This window comes from Mus caroli, unplaced genomic scaffold, assembly GCF_978045245.1.
Source record: "Mus caroli unplaced genomic scaffold, Mus_caroli_1 scaffold_16, whole genome shotgun sequence".
In the NCBI taxonomy this organism is placed as follows: Eukaryota; Metazoa; Chordata; class Mammalia; order Rodentia; family Muridae; genus Mus; species Mus caroli.
The window spans coordinates 4,464,255-4,485,542 of record NW_028227271.1 but is presented as its reverse complement, the minus strand read 5'-3'; the positions used below and the strand labels follow the sequence as shown (position 1 = coordinate 4,485,542).

The window sequence follows — 21,288 nt, the reverse complement described above, 5'->3', positions numbered from 1 at the left end:
GTGTTGAGAAGTTTTAGAGGGCCGGAGAACAGGGTCTCCACACACTACATGCATGTCTGAAATTCTCAAAGAATAGAGCTTGTCATACGTTTAATAAATGTTGACAAAATCTAGAAGCTGAAAGTCATACACTACTCAGCAATGTAAAATAAAACACAGTAGCCACCTGAGGGAAGGTCTAGGAGAACCTCAGAAAGATAAGCATAGTCACAAAACGACCCAGCAACACCACTTCTAGAGACGCATATCCAACAGGAACAAACAGGTCTACGAGACATTTGTGCACATATGTAGCAGATGAAGATGGGAAACCCTAAAGCTCTGTCCACTGATGGATGGATATGCGGCATATGCTTTCCATACAGGGGGACATCATCCATCAAATAAAGAGAAACAAAACAAACAGGCTACAGAAGGGGTGACTGACTGGGAGAGGCCAGACACAAAGGCACACATACTATATGCTCCTGTATAGGAAATGTCTTACAATAGACAGCCCATAGAGACACGAGTGGTGTCTATGGTGGCAGCCAATGGTTACTGGATGTTGGTGTGGCATAGGACGGTGGGGGAAATTCTATTAGGTTTAGGATTTCACTTTTGGGTGGTAAAAATGTTCTAAAATTGCTACTGTTGACAGATACCCAATTATATGACTACACTGGATGTCAGCAGGTTGTACATTTAAATGGATGAGCAAAGCCAGGCAACGGTGGCTCACACCTATAACTCCAGCATGGCAGAGGCCAATGGAGCTACAAAGACAACTCAGAGACTGAGAGAACTTAGTATTCTTGCAAAGCACACAATCCGATTCCCAGCACCCATAGTGGGCAGCTCACAATTGCCTATAGTTCCCACTCCAAATGACCTGACACCCTACACTAAGATCAGCAATATCATGAAGGTAATTTTAAAGAAATTAAAAAGGGGGGGGGGGCTGAAGAGATGGTTCAGGAGTTAAGAGCATCAACTGCTCTACCAAAAGTCCCGTGGGTAAAGGCACTGCCACCAAGCCGAAAGGCCTGAGTTCAATCCCCAGGATGCTTATGGTGGAGGGAGAACCAGCCATGGCATGTGCACGCCCCCACTCAGCAGGGACATGGAAAATAGTCATTTCTGGGCTGGAGAGATGGCTCAGTGGTTAAAAGCACTGACTGCTCTTCCAGAGGTCCTGTGTTCAAATTCCAGCAACCACATGGTGGCTCACAACCACCTGTAATGAGATCTGATGCCCTCTTTTGGTGCGGCTGAAGACAGCTACAGTGTACTTATGTATAATAAATAAATAAATTAAAAAATATATTAAAAAAAAGAAAATAAGTCATTTTCTTTGAATAAAATTAGCATATGTGAGTGTACATAAAATCAGCCCAATAAAGTCGCGTGTAGATGTGCACCCTTTTAATCCCAGCACTTTGGAGGCAGAGGCAGGTAAATCTCAAATTCAAGGCCTGCCTGGTACAGATGGAATTCCAATAGCATTAGGGCTACACAGGGAAACCCTGTCTTGAAAAAAACAAAACAAGCTAAACAAAAAGAAACAATGTCCCCAGCTCCCTAAATAAAAAGATAAACAGGAGAGTTGAGAAGGTGCTACCATCCCAGCATGCGGGAGGCCAAAGCAGAAGGTAAGACAGAGCTGGAGGCCAACCTGGGCTACAAAGAATGAATCTGTCTCCAAAATCACACTAATTGCCTCAGAGGAAATGAAGCCATGTCAGACTTACCGTCTTTGAGACGAAGTCGTGCAAGCGCATGCCTCCAGTATTCTGAGGTGTGCCCAAATTGTCTGTGTCAGTTCTTGGCTCCAGCGGCCTGCTGTTCAGAGCAGAGTCACTGTTCACAGGTTGTAAAGGTCCTAGAAAAAGACCAAATTTAAACTTTTGTTATAAAAATGTTCAGCCTTACCAATTTTAATCCCATTTTCTCTTTTTAACTTCATTTAATATAAGTGATAGTAGCAAATACACACACACAGTTTCCAAGGAAAGCTACAATACTCCACTAGTAGTGCACACTCAGCCTGGCTGGACCCTAGAAGTAAAGAGCAGCAAAGGAACCTCTCGGCAGGCAGTGAGAACCCCCCACCCCTTGGCAGCATCAGGCCGGCAGTGAGAACCTCCCACCCACCCCAGCACATCCTGTCTCAAGAGGCTTCTCAGAAACCAACTCTCAATTTTAACCAGTGTTTTATTTATTTATGTTTGGTTTTGGTAGCCAAGGCTAGCCTCAAACATGATTGTTTTGCCTGTCTCAGCACCTAGGTGGCTCAACTTACTTTTAGGTACAAGATGTCATAGCTGGCTTTTCTTTTTTCCCTTCTTTTTACTTTTTTTTTGAGACTTATTAAGTGTATGAGTGCTTGTGAATGAGTCTGTATACCACAAGTATGGTGCAGAACCTAAGGAGACCAGGAGGGTACATCAGATTCCTTAGGTCTGGAGTTACAGATGACTGTAAGCCACCCTCTCGGTGCTAGGAACTAAACCTATGTCTTCCGTCTATAAGAGCAGCTGGGTTTTGGTCTCACCATGTATGCAAGGACTGGTCTTGAAGTCAGTATGAAGCCTAGGCTACCCACTAATTCCCAGTTCCATGTCTCAGTTTACAGAGGTGCCACCACAGGCAGCTCTGTGGCGGTAAGGAGGCAATGTAGCTCTAAGTTCATCAGACCTGACTTCCCTCGACTCCTGGTCCAGGACGGCAATGTCTCAATAGTAGACACAGCTTCAATGGGTCCCCCATCACTGGGAACAGTCACTGTAGTTTTTGCAACTATTGATTCATTTGCCTGAAAGAAAACCCATAATGAAAGAAAGATAAACAGACTAACTTTGTTTCTATACAGGTATTTTCCAGTAGGTAAAAATTCCCAAATCCCGATTAAGACTTACATTCCAGCCCTAAGTCCTTAGGCTGAAATCTCATACACTGCAGGCGTACAGACACAACAAAAGACCATCAGACCTATAGCTGACAGTTCTAACTTTTTCTTGTTTGTCTTGAGATAGATTCCTGCTTTATAGCTCTGGCTGTCCTGGAACGATGTTAGACCAAGCTGACCTCAGACTCGCAGAGATCTACCTTCGTCGGTGTCCAAAGTGCTGGGATTAAAGGCGAGCGCCATCACATCATGCCCGGCTTAGCTGACAGATCTTACTCAAAGTCCCCTCACATGGGCAATCTTACTACACAGAACAACTCTCTAACTTCCTCAAATAACACTGTAGTATTCCGACTGCTACCATACTATGCAGAGCCACTGACTCCTGGTGTGTTTAGGACCCCAGTTCTCTGGCCCCAACTCCTCTTACCTGGTCTACTGTAGAGCCAATGGAACAAGTTTTCTTCACAGGTCCAGGAGGGCCGTCGATGAACTGTCTACTGTTGGAGCGCTGGAGAGGGAATAAGAGCAAACTTCAGTGTCAAGTAGAACTGAAACCCAGAAAACACAGTAATCCTATCAGACAACTACATGCAAGCTCTAAGAACCAGGGCTACAATAAATAACAATGTGCTCTTTCTCATGGCCCATTTGTTAAACAAACACAAAAATGCTTTCAGAGCTATAGAAAAAAAGAGACAAGCTTTTGATACAGAATCAGAAAAAGTAGAACTGTAATCCTATCTAAGAACATGAAGTCTTTGGAAATACATCAAATACGCTAAGCACGTCAGCACAGATTGCTCTCCATATCCCATTATGCACACACTGCTTCTGAAGCATACATTAGAGCACAAAATGTTTGCATAAAAAATTCACATGACAACTCAAAACAAACTCAAATATGTTCTTTCTTACTATATGAAGATATAGCCCAGACCCATAAAATAAAGTAGAATCTTGCCCTGCGTCACACTTTAAGCAGTATCACTATGGCCCCTACAGGACTCATGCTCACTGTGCAAGCCTGAGGACCTGCGTTCAATTCCCAGAACCCTCAGGGGCTTGGAGAGGAGCACCCACACGCACTGAGATAAGTGTGCATGCACTTGCACTCACATGGCCACATCACACACACACACTAGTAATAAATACAAAGACGAGGCTGTGTTAAATCCACCTGCCTCTGCCTGGATTAAAAGCAGGTGCCACCACAGCTGACCTACATTTTGTGCTTTTGTTTAATAATGTCTAGAGATGTGTCAGTTTTGTATCCGAATTTCCCAAAAAGAAAAACTTACCAATGGGGATTTTTGCTGGTTGGTTTTTCTCTTCATGTTTATGTTGATATTATGTGCATTAGTATTAACCTACATTCATGTGTACATACCACACGCATGGCTATAGCCCATGAAGGCTACTACTAAAGGCGTTGGATCCTCTGAAACTGGGGTGTCAGACATTTGTGAGTCACCATGTAGGAACTCCATCCAAGTTCTCTACAAGAGCATCAAGTGCTTCTAACTGCAAGCCATCTCTCAGGCCTGTTGACTTTTTTTTAAATAGAATATAGAAATGTAGTTCAACCTGGTCCATATTAATTAAGAGGCCTCAAATTATGATCTTTCTGACTCAGTTTTCTTAGTGATAGGATCACAGTGTGGGACATGATGTCAGGCAAAAAACAAACAAACAAACAAACAAACACAAAAACCTCTTATTTTATAAAATGTAAAACATCTAAACTTCTGAGCCTGATGGCAAAGGCTGATATTCCAGCCACCTGGAAGACTGAGGCAGAAGGGTCACAATCAAAGCTTGGTTACACAGGAGCTAAGGACAACCTGGCACTTGGTGAGGAGATACAGTGAGTGTACCTGCCCTGCATTCAAGCCCCCCTGGGGCAGGGGCAACAAGAACATACATACCCTCTTCTCTCGTTTCTTCATTTTGAAATTCTTCACCAAAGAAGAATCCCAGTCCTGTTGGCAATTAGACTATGTTAATCTCTTCCTTTGGTTAGGTCACTCATAAATCCTACGAAAATAAATTTTCAGCAAACAAGTCAGACTAGCTAACTTAGAGCCCCGGGAGAGGAATGAAGAAGGTCTCTGGCATTTGTTCCAAAGCTGCAGTTAATGGGCTTCCTTCAAATATTGAAGCAACAGTGACAGAATCAGGAAGCAATGCCACAGAGACAGGGGAAGGTCAGAGAGTCAGCTCCCGTCGTGATCACTTCAGGAGCCTGGGTCTTTACTGCTCATTACTTCTCTAATTAGTTTTAGAACTTAGAGAATAGAAGACATCGTACTGACCATGTGAGATGTGACTCTTTCCTCAAGTGATTGTTACTGTCAACTGTGTCACTTAAAAAGTTAGCTTAACTTCTATAACCCTCGGAGTCCCTCTTCCGTGGTCCTAAGAGCAAGTTTACCTTTTAATGCTATTTACCACGGTCTGGTTTCACCTCCGTTATTGTACTCACTGGCCTTCAGTTTAGTATCTAAACTTACTTGATGATTCCCTTACTCCTGGCTACCCCAAAAACACAGTTCCTGGAAACAGCAAGAACAACAAACAGTGACTCCACAGGACTACACTTCCCCAATTCACAGTCAAGTCATCTCGCTATGGGTTGATCAGCTCCAATTTTAACAGCTAACACAGCAGGGGCTTCCCTCAGAACTCACCTGATGTTTGATTATATACCTAAGACCTGTCCTGCATCATTCCATTTTTCAGAAGGTGGTTGCCCAATATTTATAACCTTAAAATGGACATCTGCTTCTCTGGTTGAACAAGTAAAAACACTACTGGGCACGTAATAAGTACCTGCTATCTGCTTTTCCATCAAAAACATCAAATACTAACAGTTTCCTGTACTTTGTTTTGTTTGCAGGGTTTCAGCCTTCCACAGAAATGATAAATTACCAGTGGACTACCAGTCTCCTCAACATTAAAGACTAAAATTTCAGTAGTATATGAAATATTACCTTTTATATGGAAATTCCACCAGGTCTGCTGCCCACAAAAGGTAACATGTTTAAACATAGCAAACCATTGCTTAATTGCTTAATATGCTGCCCAGTAATGTAAATCACCCCCATCTAGATGAAGCTAAGGGCTTTAGTTTCCTTCTAACAATGTGAAGGATGCCTAAGCCTTCCTCAAGAACCAGACTAACTTGGACATAAGATAAATCTATTCACCTCAGCAGCAGCAGCACAGACGCCTTCTCTGTGTCTACATAGTAAGCTCCAGGACAGACACACCTACTACGTGAGACCTTATCCCAACAATTTAAAGTAAAACCTTGCCTGGTCAATCTTGCTCATTTCTAGAGCTTTAACAAGTCAAGACATAACCAATTACTACAGGTTCTTCCCAGAAACCCTTCAGAGATCTTCAACCTCAAAGCAAATCCTGAATTTCACATTCTTACTCCAGAAACTAAATATTTAAGTCAGTATCTTATAGCTTGTGTGGATTTATATTTTAAATTACTAGCTCAGAGTCTGTAACAAATCAACTAATACAACCGTCATAAAGGATGGCCAAGGACAGGGCCAGAGATGCTGCTGCAGGAGCAAGTTAACAAAAGTAGATAACTCTAGCAATCAAATGTTTATTACCAGTGATTCATCAGTCTTGTCAAAGCTGATATCTGATAAAATGGAACCAGATTCATCAATCGTTGACAGTCTGGAATAAAAACAGTAACAGTGTTAGATACAGAACACCTTAAAACATAAAAGCCACCAACCAGCACCTGAAAGTCCCACTGTTCAGGTAACAAGAGCAAGCGAGCTCCCAGAGGGCACAGCTGAAGCCTGAGCTGCAGGAAGCCTCTCTCCATGGGCTCCACGAGGCAGCATGAGTGCAGACCAGCTCAGAGTACTGTAGCCAGGCGCATGGGGTATTTCTTGCTGAGTGTATACTACAAGGATGCAGGCTGAGGTTCAATCTGATTCCAAGCATGGCTGCTGCTGCCTACAAGTGAGTACTACCCAGCACTGGGCTTCTGACAAGGCCTCTAGCCCAGGCCGCCCATGAACTTCTTTTATCCCAGGAGATGATTTTCAGCTTCCCTAGCGCTGGAATCACAAATGTGTAACTCCAGGCCCAGTTTTCAAGGTTCTGGGACTCTGTTATCTGGGCCTAACCCCAGCTCCAGCACTGGCTTTTGAAGATATTAAGCCCAAGCTGGAGATAGGGGTTCATGCAGGTAATTGTAGCATTTTCGATATACAGGCAGAAGATCAGAAGTTCAAAGCCAGCCTGAGATATGAAAGACCCCGCCTCAAAATACAGGCTGGGTTGGGGGTGGGGCTATGAGATGCTCAGTGATTGAGAGCACATTCTATTCTTCCAGGATTGGATGGAGTTCAATTCCTGGCAGCTTTGATCTTCTATAGCTCTCGTTCCAGAGACTCAGTACCTTCTTCTGGTTTTCACGGGCTCCCTACACATATGGCTTACCCTCACCCGTAAATACTCATATTCTTAATCTTAAAAAAAAAAAAAAAAGAAACGAGAATCATATATTTTCCTAGTTACAGATTCCATGTGGGCAGCAGCATCGAAGCTCTAACCCCAGCATTCGGGAGGAAGAGAAAGGCAGGCTACTCCCTAAGGCCCTATCTCACCACACCGAACAAAGTAAGATTCCCCTCGGACCAACCAGCGTACAAAACAAGAGGCCTAAGCCTCTTCCTATTTACTGTGCTGGAAGTATTACATTCAAAGCCTGGCTGCAACTGTTCTAGTGACTGTGGAACCAAAATGATTGTCTGGTCTTAGCTCCCAGCAGCCACAAGAGCTCTCCAGAGAATAAACAGCGCGAAAGTATTGCTGAACAGCTGAACAGCCGTTTTCACCTTCTCAGTCCTTAGTTATTGTACAGGAGATGTTATTGATGTGTAATTTAACATCAACGTCAAAACTGTACCCATAGTGAGACAACAACCTAAGCAAAGCTTAAAAGACAATGAAAGCAAATGGGGGGTGGGTTTTTGGCCTCCCTCCCTCACCTTCCCCAGCCGCCCTCCCCTAAGTCTCCTTCTGCTTCATTCAGCACACATCCCGGAAAGAAGCAGTGGACTCCCGACAGCTGTGCAGCAGTGATCAGATAACAACAGATGCAGTCCCCCACCTATTGTTGCCGGCGTGGCCATTGGATGCTTGGCCTCGGTTGAGGAAAGCCAGAGCTGATTTTTGTTCCTCGCTCAGCTGAATACTGCCAGATGTGTCACACATGAGTATGTCTCGAATCAGCTGAATCTGTTGTTCCTACAGACCAACGCAGAGTGGACCATCACAACCAGCCAGAGAAAAAAGCTTCACCTCAAATTTATGGATAGGCACAAGACATTAAAATACATTATGCAAATGGGCCTTCAGGAAGGCATTACAACAATAGAATATTAATTCACACCAAGCCCAGACTATGGTCGGCTTCTGATGAGTAAGAACAACCCCATCTAGAACAGCAAGCCCCCCCCCCCCCCGCTATGAGACCTTTAGATTAAACTGCTAAGCCAAGGAGAGAGCTCTAGAATGAGAGCTCCAGAATAGATCTCACAGAGCAGAAATATTTAAAGTGTTGTCTTCATCAGAACAATTACTGGCTTCTTTTATGGATCAAAGAAGGAAGTCGCATATTTCTCTACATGTTGGAACAAAATACCTTAGACACAAAGCTGTAATGCAGCCAGCCTGGGCGTCCTGAGGCATCTACACTGAGCTACGATGGACTAGTCGCTTTGACTAAGCTCTCCACTGCACCATGACCCACCCTGACACACCAAGACAGCACACTGTCTTCCAGCCACACTGCTTGACGATGACTGCATCCAGCCCTTTACCCTGTGCTAGACAGCCGTGACGACAAAGGGCCAGTGCCACCAATTCATAAAAGGAGGACAATGTTCTTTGAATTTATAATAAACAATATAGGCCAGGCATGGTGGCATGCATCACTAAACCCATTATTCAGGAAGCAGAGGCAGGAGGATCACCCGAGTTTAAGGCCATCAGGAATTATATAGTAGCACCCTGTCTCAAAAGACACACACCCACACCTACAGAATAGCAAATAAATTGTTTTTGTTTTTTTTAAATAGAGTACAGTGTTTTTCTTTCTTTTTGTTCTTTAAAAAAAAAGACTTAGCCGGGCGTGGTGGCGCACGCCTTCAATCCCAGCACTCGGGAGGCAGAGGCAGGCGAATTTCTGAGTTCGAGGCCAGCCTGGTCTACAAAGTGAGTGCCAGGACAGCCAGGGCTACACAAAGAAACCCTGTCTCGAAAAACCAAAAAAAATAAAAAATAAAAAAAAAAATAAAAAAAAAGACTTATTTATAGCCGGGCAGTGGTGGCGCATGCCTTTAATCCCAGCACTTGGGAGGCAGAGGCAGGTGGATTTCTGAGTTCGAGGCCAACCCAGTCTACAAAGTGAGTTCCAGGACAGCCAGGGATAAACAGAAACACTGTCTCGAAAAAAAAAAAAAGATTTATTTATTATTATATCTAAGTACACTGTAGCTGTCTTCAGACACCAGAAGAGAGTGTCAAATCTCATTATGGATGGTTGTGAACCACCATGTTTGCTGGAAATTGAACTCAGGACCTTCTGAAGAGCAGTCAGTGCTCTTAACCACTGAACCATCTCTCCAGTCCAAGAATAGCAAATAAATTGTATTAGATAAATATTCTAGAATTCTCTTCTTGTTCTGGAGTCCAAGGCTCTGTGCATGCCAGGCACACATTTCACCAACTTTACATCTCTGGCTGCTTTGTTTTAATTCTTTAAACTCTTATTTGAAACCTGTCTAGTGAAAAACTGTTTCAAGCCTAAAGGAGAAAATAAATTTTCAAACTAAAAAAGTTTCAAACTATGAAACTGAAGTCACAGGCTTCAGTTTCATCTCTAATCACATGCAAGATGTCAAGTGAGTTCTTTATGTAGAAGAGAGACTGGGCCTGTATGTTCAGTAGAAACATTACCAAACAACAACTTCCCACCCCATCACCAGTCTGATAAGCAAAGCAATGCACACCAGCTTGGCACACTCTGCCTCAGCGCGCTGCCTCCGCTTGATCTCCACGTCCACTTGATTACGGGCATGCTTCAGCTTCACATCAAGGGCGCTCCGCCCGGTCTCTGCTTTCAACAATAGGTCTTTGAATTTCTCCAACTCCTGGTTGGTTCTTTGATATTTCTTTCGGAAGTCCTCGAAGTCCTTCACAACCTGGATGAATTCAACTGAGGACAGGTAAAAACTTCAATAATCCAAATAGCAAAGATATAGCTGCTCAAATAAATAGGTCCTATAGTTAGCTTCATCCCAAATATGAAGTCTTGCTGGACTATGGCCAAACACATCTGAAAATGACCAGGAACAAACCCTGTTGTTCACTGTGGACAGCAGCTTAGTGGAAAGCAATGCCTGATTCAACAGGCCATGCACTTTTGGCCTAACCAGGGCATCTGCTATGGAGTATGTGACGCATTAGTCACCTGGCTCCAGATGTCACCAATGCTGAAAGCTCCTGAACAGAAGGCAATCAAAGAGGGATACCTTTGGGGTAGCTGTCACACACCAGGACAGTCACATAAAACAAAAACAACCTCCTTCACAGTCACATATTGCTGAGCCAGAGTTAAACAGCAAATTCAGGTATAATTGCTACAATATGCTCTAGTAGATGTGGATAAATATGATAGATATCTAAGACCGATAATCCTATTCAGTGATAATTATACAAATATTGATTAGAAAGTCAAGAGCCGCAGGGCGTGGTGGCGCACGCCTCTAATCCCAGCACTCGGGAGGCAGAGGCAGGCGGATTTCTGAGTCCCTTGTCTCCAGAAACCAGGAAAGAAGGAAGGGAAAAAAGGGAGGGAGAGAAGGAAGGTATTAAGTGGGTCATAAGGGAACTTCTGTTAGCAGCAGACTAATTTTAGCAAAATAGGATAGTATGAAAGTTATCTTAGGCAAAGTAAATATCAAGCATCAAAAATTAGGGCTGGAGAGCTGGCTCAGTGAATGAGAGCACTGGCTGCTCTTCCAGAGATCTGGGTTCAATTCCCCGCACCCACATGGCAGCTCACAACTGTCTGTAACTCCAGCTGCAGGGGATGCAATACCCTCACACTTTAGACCAGCCTGGACTACTCTGTGAACTGGAGGCCTGCCTATGTGGGAGCAGGAGGAACAGAGCTGCATGAGGTGGCTTTGTGCTTGTAGAAAGGAGGCTGAGGCAAGAGGACTGCCATGGGCCACAGTATGAGACCAACCCTCTTTTTTTTTTTAAGATTTATTTTTATTTATTTTATGTATATGATACACTGTGGCTGTACAGATGGTTGTGAGCCATCATATGGTTGCCGGGAATTGAACTCAGGTCCTCTGCTCACTCCAGCCCAACATATTACATATTATTATATGTAAGTACACTGTAGCAGTCTTCAGACGCACCAGAAGAGGGAGTCAGATCTCATTACAGATGATTGTGAGCCACCATGTGGTTGCTGGGATTTGAACTCAGGACCGTCAGAAGAGCAGTCAGTGCAGAAGAGCAGTCAGTGCTCTTAACTATGGAGCCATCTCGCCAGCCCAAGACCAACCCTCTTAAAAAGGGGGAAAAAAAAGCAACATGCTGAGAAATCCAGACTTTTCCCACTTCATGGAATAAGAAAATGGCAATTAATACTCACTATTCTATGAAAAGACACCCAAGGAAGGAGAAAGTAAAAAAAACAAGGCTGGCAGAATGCGTGACGTACTGAGATCTCCTAATGTGTCTGAAGACAGCTCCAGTGTACTTAGGTATAATAATAAATAAATCGCCGGGCCTGAGCAAGCAGAGGTCCTAAAAATTCAATTGCCAACAACCACATGATGGCTCACAACCATCTGTACAGCCTCAGTGTACTCACATACATAAAATAAACAGATAAATCTTTGAGAAAGAAGGAGAGAGAGAGAGAGAGAGAGAAAGCAAGAAAGCAAGAAAGTTAGCGAGCCACATAAAGTTCCCGTAAAAACACGAGCAGTGGCTCCGGGGTAGGGAGGACCTGAGTTAGCTTCCTGCACCCATCCAGGAGGCTCACGACATCCGGTACCTGCAGCTCCAGAGGCTCCCTTGCCCTCCTCTGGCTCCCATGGGATCCCCAACACAGAATACAATGCAACCGCCTTTTGCCTTTGGCCATAAGAAGCCATCTTTTATTTTTTGGGGGAACCTGAAAGCACACCAGCTTTTAGACTGCAACACACTTAGGCGTTATAGATAAGCAGGTCTGCTGGGCTGCCTTCTGACTCTGTCCCCCATGCTTGCTCCCCACCCTCCCCAGCCCGGCTCAGGATGACTTACTGCTTTCATTTCCTTCATTGATAATCTCCATCCGGCGCACAAGCTGCTCAAACAGAGTCCACAAATTCACCATTGTAGTATCCATCTTTCTGCCAAGAAATCAAATATACATTAGGAGGAAGCTGCTTTCTCCCCCTTACAAAAGATTCCGCATCAATCTAGTAAATCTACCAGTGACCAACACCTGGACTCTCCTGTCTGCAACCACCATTATAAGAATTTCAAGCCAACAATTCTGTGTGAGCTTAAGTTATAGTAAAACGTCTTTCATCTTGTTTCTTTTTTTGTTTCTCCCTCCTTCCCCCCCCCCACCCCACCCCCGTTGATTTAAGAGATCTGTCTATGCTAGGATTAAAGGCATACATCATCCCACCAGGCTGCTTGTTTATATTTTAAGACAATCTCTCACTGTGTTGCTCAGGCTGGCCTTGAACTCACAATCTTCCTGCCCCAGCCTTCCAAATGTGTCAGATCGGAAGTTGCAATAAAAGACTCACTTATAAAGCCAGGCTGTAGTGGTACACACCTTTAGATTTAGTCTTGAGGTGCAAAAGCAAGCAGATCTCTTGGGTTTGGGTCCAGCCTGGTCTACAGAGTGAGTTCTAGGACAGCCAGGGCTACAACAGAGAAACCCTGTTTTGGAAAAAAAAAAAAAAAGATAAAAACAAAAGCAAAGACTCACTTACAGACTAGGAAGCACTTAGGACGCTTGCCCTCCCTGTCTAGTCTATGCAGGGCCCTTACTCCTCACAGAGATGCCGGTGCTGTCTGCCTTCAGCAGGAATGAGCATGTCAATGGATTGTAAATAACACCACAAATTGTGCTTCTTCAAATCTAACTTAACTTTTGTTTTGTTTTGTTTTGTTTTTTGAGACAGGGTTTCTCTGTATAGCCCTGGCTGTCCTGGAACTCACTCTGTAAACCAGGCTGGCCTCGAACTCAGAAATCCGCCTGCCTCTGCCTCCCTCCCGAGTGCTGGGATTAAAGGCTTGCGCCACCGTGCCCTCCAGGCTCTAACTTAACATTTTTGTTACTTTAATCTTTCAGACTTTGAAAACCTATAATGTAACTTAAAATGTTTATTTTTAATTTCACTTTTGGCTAATATCCTGTCACAACTGTCTCTTAAAAGGCAGGACGTGGTCAGCACATTTCTCACCAATGGCCCAGGTGACATCACACAGTGATTAAGTAGGGAAACTGCCAGCTCAGCAGCACAAGAATTATTTCTGTAGTGCGGGGCTCTCTATTGGACTGCATGCAGGGACTGTGTCTAATAAATTTATCCTAAGTATAGGCGGAGGATTATGTTATACCACTGGCATCAGAAAGACAATACACCACCTTCACAGTGACAAGGGCAGGGGAAACCATTTGTAGCGTGCTCTGTAGAGGGAATGTCAGGCTTTGTGCTTCCTCCCAAAGACCTGCTAAATAGTACATTAAAAACTCACGCCTTCCAGGCAGCTCTGTTCCAAACAGTCTTCAGCCAGGAATGGATTAGAAAAATAAGTTCATTTAGTGGTCAAGAAGGACATTTACTGAATGTGACAAAAATTATAAAGTAAAGAAAATAGCCAAATTTCACTCAAGAATAAAATACTCTCAGAACCCATTAGAGTTCTCATGCTTTTCTTACCCCAGATGCTCTAGGTGACCACTCTATCTGAAAAATAGTTTCAGAACTCTATTTTGATTTTTTAGCAATATTTGTAAATGTAAGATTGTACTGCCAGCTATGACACTAAGAAATGGACAAAGGAAAAGAAACAAACAAAAAAACCCAAACCCCACAAAGAACAAAGGAATGTGTGAGCATAAAAATATTTTGTATTAAACACTGCAGAAATATTCATTTGTAGTTATGAAACAGCTGCTATGATTGTAAATAAAATGAAATAAATTCTAGCAGCTCCAAGCTTGTCTGCAGTGTAACCTGAACAGGGCTGAGCCATGCTCTTCAGCTGGAGACAGACCCGGTTCCAGGCAACTCGCCATGGCACGCTGCTAAGCAACCACACTAACCCCGCATCAGACCGGGAGGCCAGCAGAAGACACGTGGAAGGCATGAGGTCCACAGACTTAACAAACCCACAAGCAGGTGCTGCAGAGCAGAACACTCAGCATCGACTCACACGATCATCTCCTCTGGCTCCAGTAAACACGGAGGCCACTAGCCAGCAGCTTTAACCCGGGACATTGATCTCTTCTACCTCAAAATCCTAAGTGAACCCTGCTTCTACCTCAGCATCATAAGTGTGCCCTGCAATTCAGAACAAGAAACCTTCTGCTAAGGGACTCAGACAAGCAGTTTCTGTGGCAACCATGATGTTGAAAATGGGAGGAGTGGCTTTTCTTGTTTTTAAGACCTGTTCTGGAACCCAGAGATCTGCCTGTCACTGGAATTAAAGGTGTGCACCACTACAGCAGGCAAAAACTATTTTCAAGCAGGCGTGGTACTGTGCACTAAAAGCTCAGTACTAGAGATAAAGGCAGGATGGTCACAAGCTCCAGGCCGAGGGGGGGGGGGGGTACATGACAAGACCTCATCTCAAAACAACCATCAAAAATGTGTCTTAAATGACAGTAAGACCTGCCCTGACCTGACCCTCTCTGCTTGTGCCAGGCCCTCCACAATGCAAGCTGAAACTGAATTCCCTATGCAGCAGTACTAGGATGTCAAGGAACTGGGGTGTCCTTGGAAAGGTTCCTGAAGGACTGACTCTGCCCTATTGCTCTTCTGCCACAGGAGATCATAAAAAGGCGTCGTTGTGGAAATGGGAAATCCTGACCAAGCCATCTCCTGGCACTTTCATCTTGGACTTTCTAAACGCTAAGAAATAAATGCCTGTCTGGGGGTGGGAGAGGTCGAGAGCTCGCCATAATGAACCTGCTGCACCAGCATGAGGACCCAAGTCTGATCCTCGGCAACTAGGGCTCAGGGGATAAGGACCCTCCTGCACAAGCTCAACAACCGCAGCAGCGCAATCCCACAACCAAACATAGCCAGCACCACCGGGATGCCATGCCACAAACACAACACTACCCCACACAGAATGAAAGAGAGGAACAGACTCTAAGCTGAGCAGGTGACCTGGGGAAGCAACAGAAGGATCCTTAGTGAGAAGGCCCTGGCCTTTCCCTCCATCATTTAATCCCAGCACTGGGAAGGCAGAAGCAGTCAAGGTCTCTGTGAGTAAGACCCTATCTCAAATAAACAAAGCCAAAAGCCCACATGGACAGCTCCCCGAAGAACACCACTGGAGGCTGACCTGGTCCCTGTGCACACACACAAAATAAGTATCTATTCTTCATAAATTACCCAGTTTAAGCATTTTGTTACAGCGGTAGAAATAAAAACAGAATCCTCAAGCTTCTTTTGTTCGTTATTACTCTGTTCCCTGTGTTTATTCCAGGGATTAGGGGTTGGAGGTTGGTTTACTGTGGTTTTGAGACAGCTCAGGCTGGCTTTGAACCTATAGCACTCCTACTATCAGACTCCCAACTGCTGATATTATAAAGCATGAGCCACTCTGGCAAGCTAAAGAAAGCAGGGGTCTCTTAAAAACAAACCTGATTCCAAAACCACAGACTTACATGATGCACTGCACCACAGTAGCTGTCAGATAGAGTGTCACACTGGTCTCTTTGATGTCCGTGTACCTCGGAGGTAACTATTTAAAATCCTAATGCTCTATTGTAAGCAGAGAGGCAATTTTTAGCTGTCAGTTCCTCCAGGTTTACCAGCAGTGCAGGTATCTTTCCTAGTGCCAAACATTACCTCAATTAACTCCTCAAATTCTCTGAATTCATCCAACTACTCTACTCCAGCCACCACCCAGGCTCTGATAGTTGGCCACACCGACTTCTCTCTACGGTCTGTCAACTCAAGTGCTGTAGTTCTCAAGGTGACTCTCCGTGAACTTCCTGAAACCCCAGTCTCCCCTCTCCTTCATATACATCAGCTGTCCTACTGACTCCCAGGTGTTACTGTTAATTCTTGAGACAGGGTCTCACCATGTAGCCTATGCTAGCTTGGAACTCGCGCTATAGACCAGGCTGGCCTTGAACTTAAGATACAACTGCCTCTGCCTCCTGAGCGGTAGGATTGAAGGTGTGCACCACCAGGCCTGGCTCTGACTCCCAATTTTTATCTTCCTATTTTCATGTTCAGTTCCAAATTTCAGAAATATTGTTGGTTTTTCCCTTTTCTGCAGATTTTTCTCACAGATGGGTCAGAGCCTCCTCATCCCTCACAACTGTCACCGCTCAGTCAGACTGACTTCCTGCCTCCAACCCTGTCTTCCAGCCCATACCCCAACACTCTCATTAGTTGCTATTCAGACACACTAGTTTAACTTTACTAAACTTGAGGACAGAAATCTTGCATGTCCTGCTACGGTATTAAAACACACAAGCACGCAGTACTTAACATGGTGTCTAGACATGAAATAGACACAGTACTTGTCACGCCACCTCAGCATCATTGTGAGTAGAGGCAGGCCAGTGACGCCTAGGACACTACCCATGCAGATGGATTTACTTTTGGTAACTCCTGAGACCATCTACAGAGTGGACAGGACACCACCTGCCTCACAAGAGAATGCAAATGCAGGTGAGAATGCTATAACACATAAACTGAACCCTATCAAAAGTACAGCTAATGAAAACAAGACTGGGTCTTTGTGTGGTTCCGGGTCTGATAGCTGTTAATTAGATTCTGGAAGAGTGATTCACAACTCTAGTAATTTCCCCTAAGTTGTCTAGACTGTCTCCACATGAGGCTCCACTAAATTCAGAAGCACAGACTATTTTTTAAAATAGTACTACATAATATTTAATATATGCCTTTGCTGTGAACTGAGTACTAAACTTGACATTTCACATTTTTTCTTCATCTGAATCTAATTAACTAAGCTGCCATTTCACAGACAACTTAGAGGCTCAGAAACCTGAAATGACTAAACGCTGAGCCCCCAGTGACACCCAAGTGTCTGTTTTCTTTCCACCCTAACACACTAAAATATTATAAAGCATCCACCATAGTATATGCTGCAGATTTTCTCAGATACCTGAAAATCCTAACAGTCACACAAACCACAGCCATGTGTATAAACACAGATGTCAGCTAGAACCCAGAGCGGAAAGACTGCAAACTCCTGACCTGTTTGACAAGCTGTCCTTGACGAAGCTCCTGCTTCTGAAGAGAGCTCATTTTCCCTCCTCTAACAGAGGTTTGCTCATCAAATATAGGTTTGGGAATCAAAAGTTGGTTTAGTAAAATATATTTCTTTTTATATGCTGGGGCTCATATAGTCTCACTAACATCTACAGAAGTGACTCTCAGGAGTTATTTATAGATGACAAACCCCACCCCTCTGCATCACTACTGACTCTCAAATCGTAATGTGGAGAGGTAAAACTCACTCAGCCTTCTCAGTGTCAGTTGAGAATGGCTTTAATTTTCCTGCTGGGCCACATTTTCATCCCCCCCCCCCTTTATTATTTAGCAGCATGGCTAGGAGATGCAGTAATGTGAGAGGAGGCAGAAGCAGTCGAGCTGCAGAGCGCTGCTCTCAGCTGTGGAGCAGCTGTCACTTGCAAAGCAGAGGCTGCTGCATTTTGACAACACTGCAAAGGCCCCTGTGAGCACTTTAAACAAAAGGTGCCCAGAATCTCAGCTGCTATTGATGGGAGCCCCAGAGGTAGAGAAGTCACTGTGTTACACTCCCAATCTGTGAGTATCCCTAAGGGAGCAATTTGGCAACACCAGGAGAAAGACTCTCAGCTTGCTATGATTGCTTTGAGCCCCCAATTTAATTTCAATCACCTAGGAAAGAGACAGACAGTCCTTCAGAACAACAGACTATTACAGATCTTACTGCAGGGTATCCTGGGAAAAGCATCTATACTCGTCCTACAAATAACATTATTAAAAAAACTATATATCAGGGTTTTTTTTAGCTGCATCGAGTGTTACATTGCACAAGACAAAGCAACGGCAGATTGCTTGATTTTGTTTTCCAGCAAAGTATTTTAATGAAAAACTTTATTATACACATTGCTGTTCTGGAGATTCCCAAGACATTAACAGTGCAGGTTTCCCACTGCCACAGACATGCTCCTACTAAAGACAAGCTCGGACTAAGTTGCTTCCATTCAAAAGCACTTGAGAACAATTCATTTCCCTAAGTGTCCGGCTTCTGCTCTGTATCAGAGGCTCCATCCAACTGACAGAAGAAATGCCATCATGAGACCAATCGTTCCTATGAGCAAATCAATTGCAGAAAGAGTCAACAAAATGTTCCCAGCTCACCATGAGTGAAGACTAGAGGTGGGGGTGAGGGTGGAGAACTGGGTGTGATGGGTAAGCTCAGCACACTGACTGCTTCCTGTGAGGCCCACCCACCCAGAGTCGGTCTCAGCAATCTCTGAAGCCTTTTCCTAATGACTGCAACTCAGACAGACAGATCTCACAATGTGAATGTATGTTGGGGGAGGGGGAAAGAATGACCTTTAAAGAGCGCGACACAGACCTCATCACCCTCAGCCCGCCCTTGGCCCAGCATATTCCATCAGAGCTCCACGGCAGGCAGGGCACACACTGTGTTTGTTAGCATCCTGTTTCCACTGAGCAAGCACTGAGGAGTTGGGCTACCACTGGTCTAGTCATTCTCTTTGGATTCAGTTTTTCAGTTACTCTCTGCTGCCATCTCTAGCATGGACAGTCCCCCATCTCATCCAGTCCCCATCCACCCCACCCCTGGGAGTTTACTTCTCAGTGAAGTCTCTTCCAGCCACACTATTTTCCATAACTCCTGGTTGCTTTCCACCTGATATGCTCACTTAGTTTACTGTCTGGAAAGCAAGGACTTTGCAGAGCCACTGGTATCTAGAACAGTGCCCAAGGCTTGGTGCAACAGGTTTTTTATTAAAGCAGCATGGTATAAAAACCTTACATGGGGGAAACCCAGGGGTAAAAGTCAATGTTATAATTCTATAAAGCTAAAATTGGAGCTTCTGTATTTGTGGAGAGCTTGATAGAATGTCTCAGATCTGCAGCCAAATTATCTGAGTGATCTTTAGCTCCACTAACACACCAGACACCTCCTTGTGACTATCAGATGAAATTCTGGCCTGAATTATCTTTCACCCGGAGAATGGCAGCACACACCTTGAATCCCAGTGCTTAGGAGACATAGAGGTAGGCAGATCTCTGTGAGTTCCAGGCCAGCCTGGTCTACAGAGTTCCAGGACATACAGGGCTGTTATACACAGCAAAACCCTGTCTCAGCATAGAAATAAAAACAGAAACAAACACACACCTACCTTCCATCAACCCAAAAGCCAAGCTGACCAGCAGACAGCACTGAAGTCTAACACAGCATAAGAGTCCCTATCTTTACTGCACCCTGACAGCCTGACATGCAGCCTCATCAGTCAACAGAGGTTTTAAGGGTTAGTAGAAGACAGTCTTATGTGAACTTACATGTACAATTGTGATGGCCTGTAGCTCAGCTGATACCATGCCTCTCTAGCATGACAAGCCCCTGGTTTCTGTCCTCAACACAGCAAATACTGAGAATGTAGGATCACACATGTAATCTCCAAGTTATCCTGTAATGCCTGTAATCCCAGCACTCCAAGGACAGGAGGCTCAGAAGTCCAAGGTTATCCTTGGCTACAAGAGGCCAGCCTGGGCTACATAAGACACTATCACACATACAGGGAGTCCAGTTTATTTAGGAGTGATAGAACTTTAAAAGGTAAACAGTAACTCCAATAACCCTCCAATACACTATTGGGATTACTTCAGTCAGCCTCTCCCCCTCTTCCTCTTTTTCTTCCTCTCTTTCTGAGGCACAAAAACAAAGCTCTCATTCCGAGGGAAATGAGTGAGCCAAATATAAGTGACCCTGGCTAGTGGACATGAATCCAGAATACCTAAATACTATGTTGTAATATAACCATTCTCACTACGTTTTATAGTTAAGAACAAACAGTTATAAATTAAGGAACGCTTAAAACACTTTGGTAGGCGCTACAAGAGGGTTTCTGATGCTTGCCAGATTACAGTCTTAGCTTTTCTGTTGGTGGAAGCTGTTGATATAAATTAATACACCCCGAAGGGTTTCACATGCAAATCACAGAACGGTAGGTAGGTCAGTGACAAGAGTTGGGCAATAAATTATTAAAAGGAGGGGGTGGAGCTGAAAAAAAAAAATCACCCGAGATAGGCTCCGAATTTGCAACATTCTAACTCTCCACAACTAGGGATGTTCTAATGAGCCTTGTGGGAGACAGCCTAGAAGGTAGAGGCTCTCCACGTCAGGTCGCCAGGTTCCCCAAACACCTGATTTCTCCCTCAAGAGACTGTTGCTCAGAAAAGGGTATGAGGAGGCTCTCCCCGCCATTCCCACGCCCGGCACAGGGGCTCGCCAAGACCACCTGGAGGGAACCACACCCGCACTCGCCGGGCCACGCCTCAAAAGGACGCCCCCGACTTTGCACGGAGCGCCGCGGCGAGAACAGCCCGGTCCCGCCGCCCCCTCCCCTCGCCCGCCTCCCCGCCGCCCGCCCGCTCGCTCGCTCGCGACCTCGACCGGCTTACCGAGGCTCCCGGCCCCGCGCACACGCAACCCCGTTCGGCCCGCGGCGCTCACTCTCCTGCCGCCGCGCCCCAGGAGGGCTGCTGTCTACCAGCGGCGCGCCTCGCTAACGGCAGTGTAAAACCGCGCCGCCAGATCCGGTTCAAAATCACGCACCAGCCAATCACAGAGGAGCTCATAATCACGAAGACGCATGTGTCAGGACCAGGGGGGGCGGGCGCAAAACAGAATGGGCATGCGCATTACGTTAGCGAGACGCCCGAAAGGCGGCCATTTTGACTAAGGGCACACACACACCACTTTTGCGGGAGTAGTGGGTGTTTCGTGACCCGTGTAGGACTCACACTCCAGGCTCCAGCTTCCTTTCTTGCAATTATCCTAATAACCTGTTGACTAATTGCATATTATTTCTTGCC

The 21,288-nt window shown here is 44.9% G+C and overlaps 1 protein-coding gene across 4 annotated transcripts in view; it reads right to left on the bottom strand.

The window, feature by feature from the left end:
- Racgap1 (Rac GTPase activating protein 1) overlaps positions 1–20,996 on the bottom strand; it is a 30,560-nt gene extending 9,564 nt beyond the window's left edge. The window contains exons 1-10 of one of the 4 annotated variants that reach the window (XM_085831580.1): positions 20,875–20,989; positions 12,789–12,895; positions 12,263–12,347; positions 9,943–10,148; positions 8,040–8,176; positions 6,520–6,589; positions 4,816–4,869; positions 3,318–3,398; positions 2,677–2,794; positions 1,731–1,861 (exon numbers count right to left, since the gene is read on the bottom strand). In XM_085831580.1, coding sequence (XP_085687706.1) covers positions 1,731–1,861; positions 2,677–2,794; positions 3,318–3,398; positions 4,816–4,869; positions 6,520–6,589; positions 8,040–8,176; positions 9,943–10,148; positions 12,263–12,347 — 882 coding nt within the window. In that variant the 5' untranslated portion in view covers positions 12,789–12,895; positions 20,875–20,989. Of the gene's footprint in view, positions 1–1,730; positions 1,862–2,676; positions 2,795–3,317; positions 3,399–4,815; positions 4,870–6,519; positions 6,590–8,039; positions 8,177–9,942; positions 10,149–12,262; positions 12,352–12,788; positions 12,896–20,874 lie in introns of all 4 variants that reach the window. The other 3 variants (XM_085831579.1, XM_021183035.2, XM_021183036.2) reach the window with 3 other exon arrangements.
- Positions 20,997–21,288: the final 292 nt, after the last annotated feature.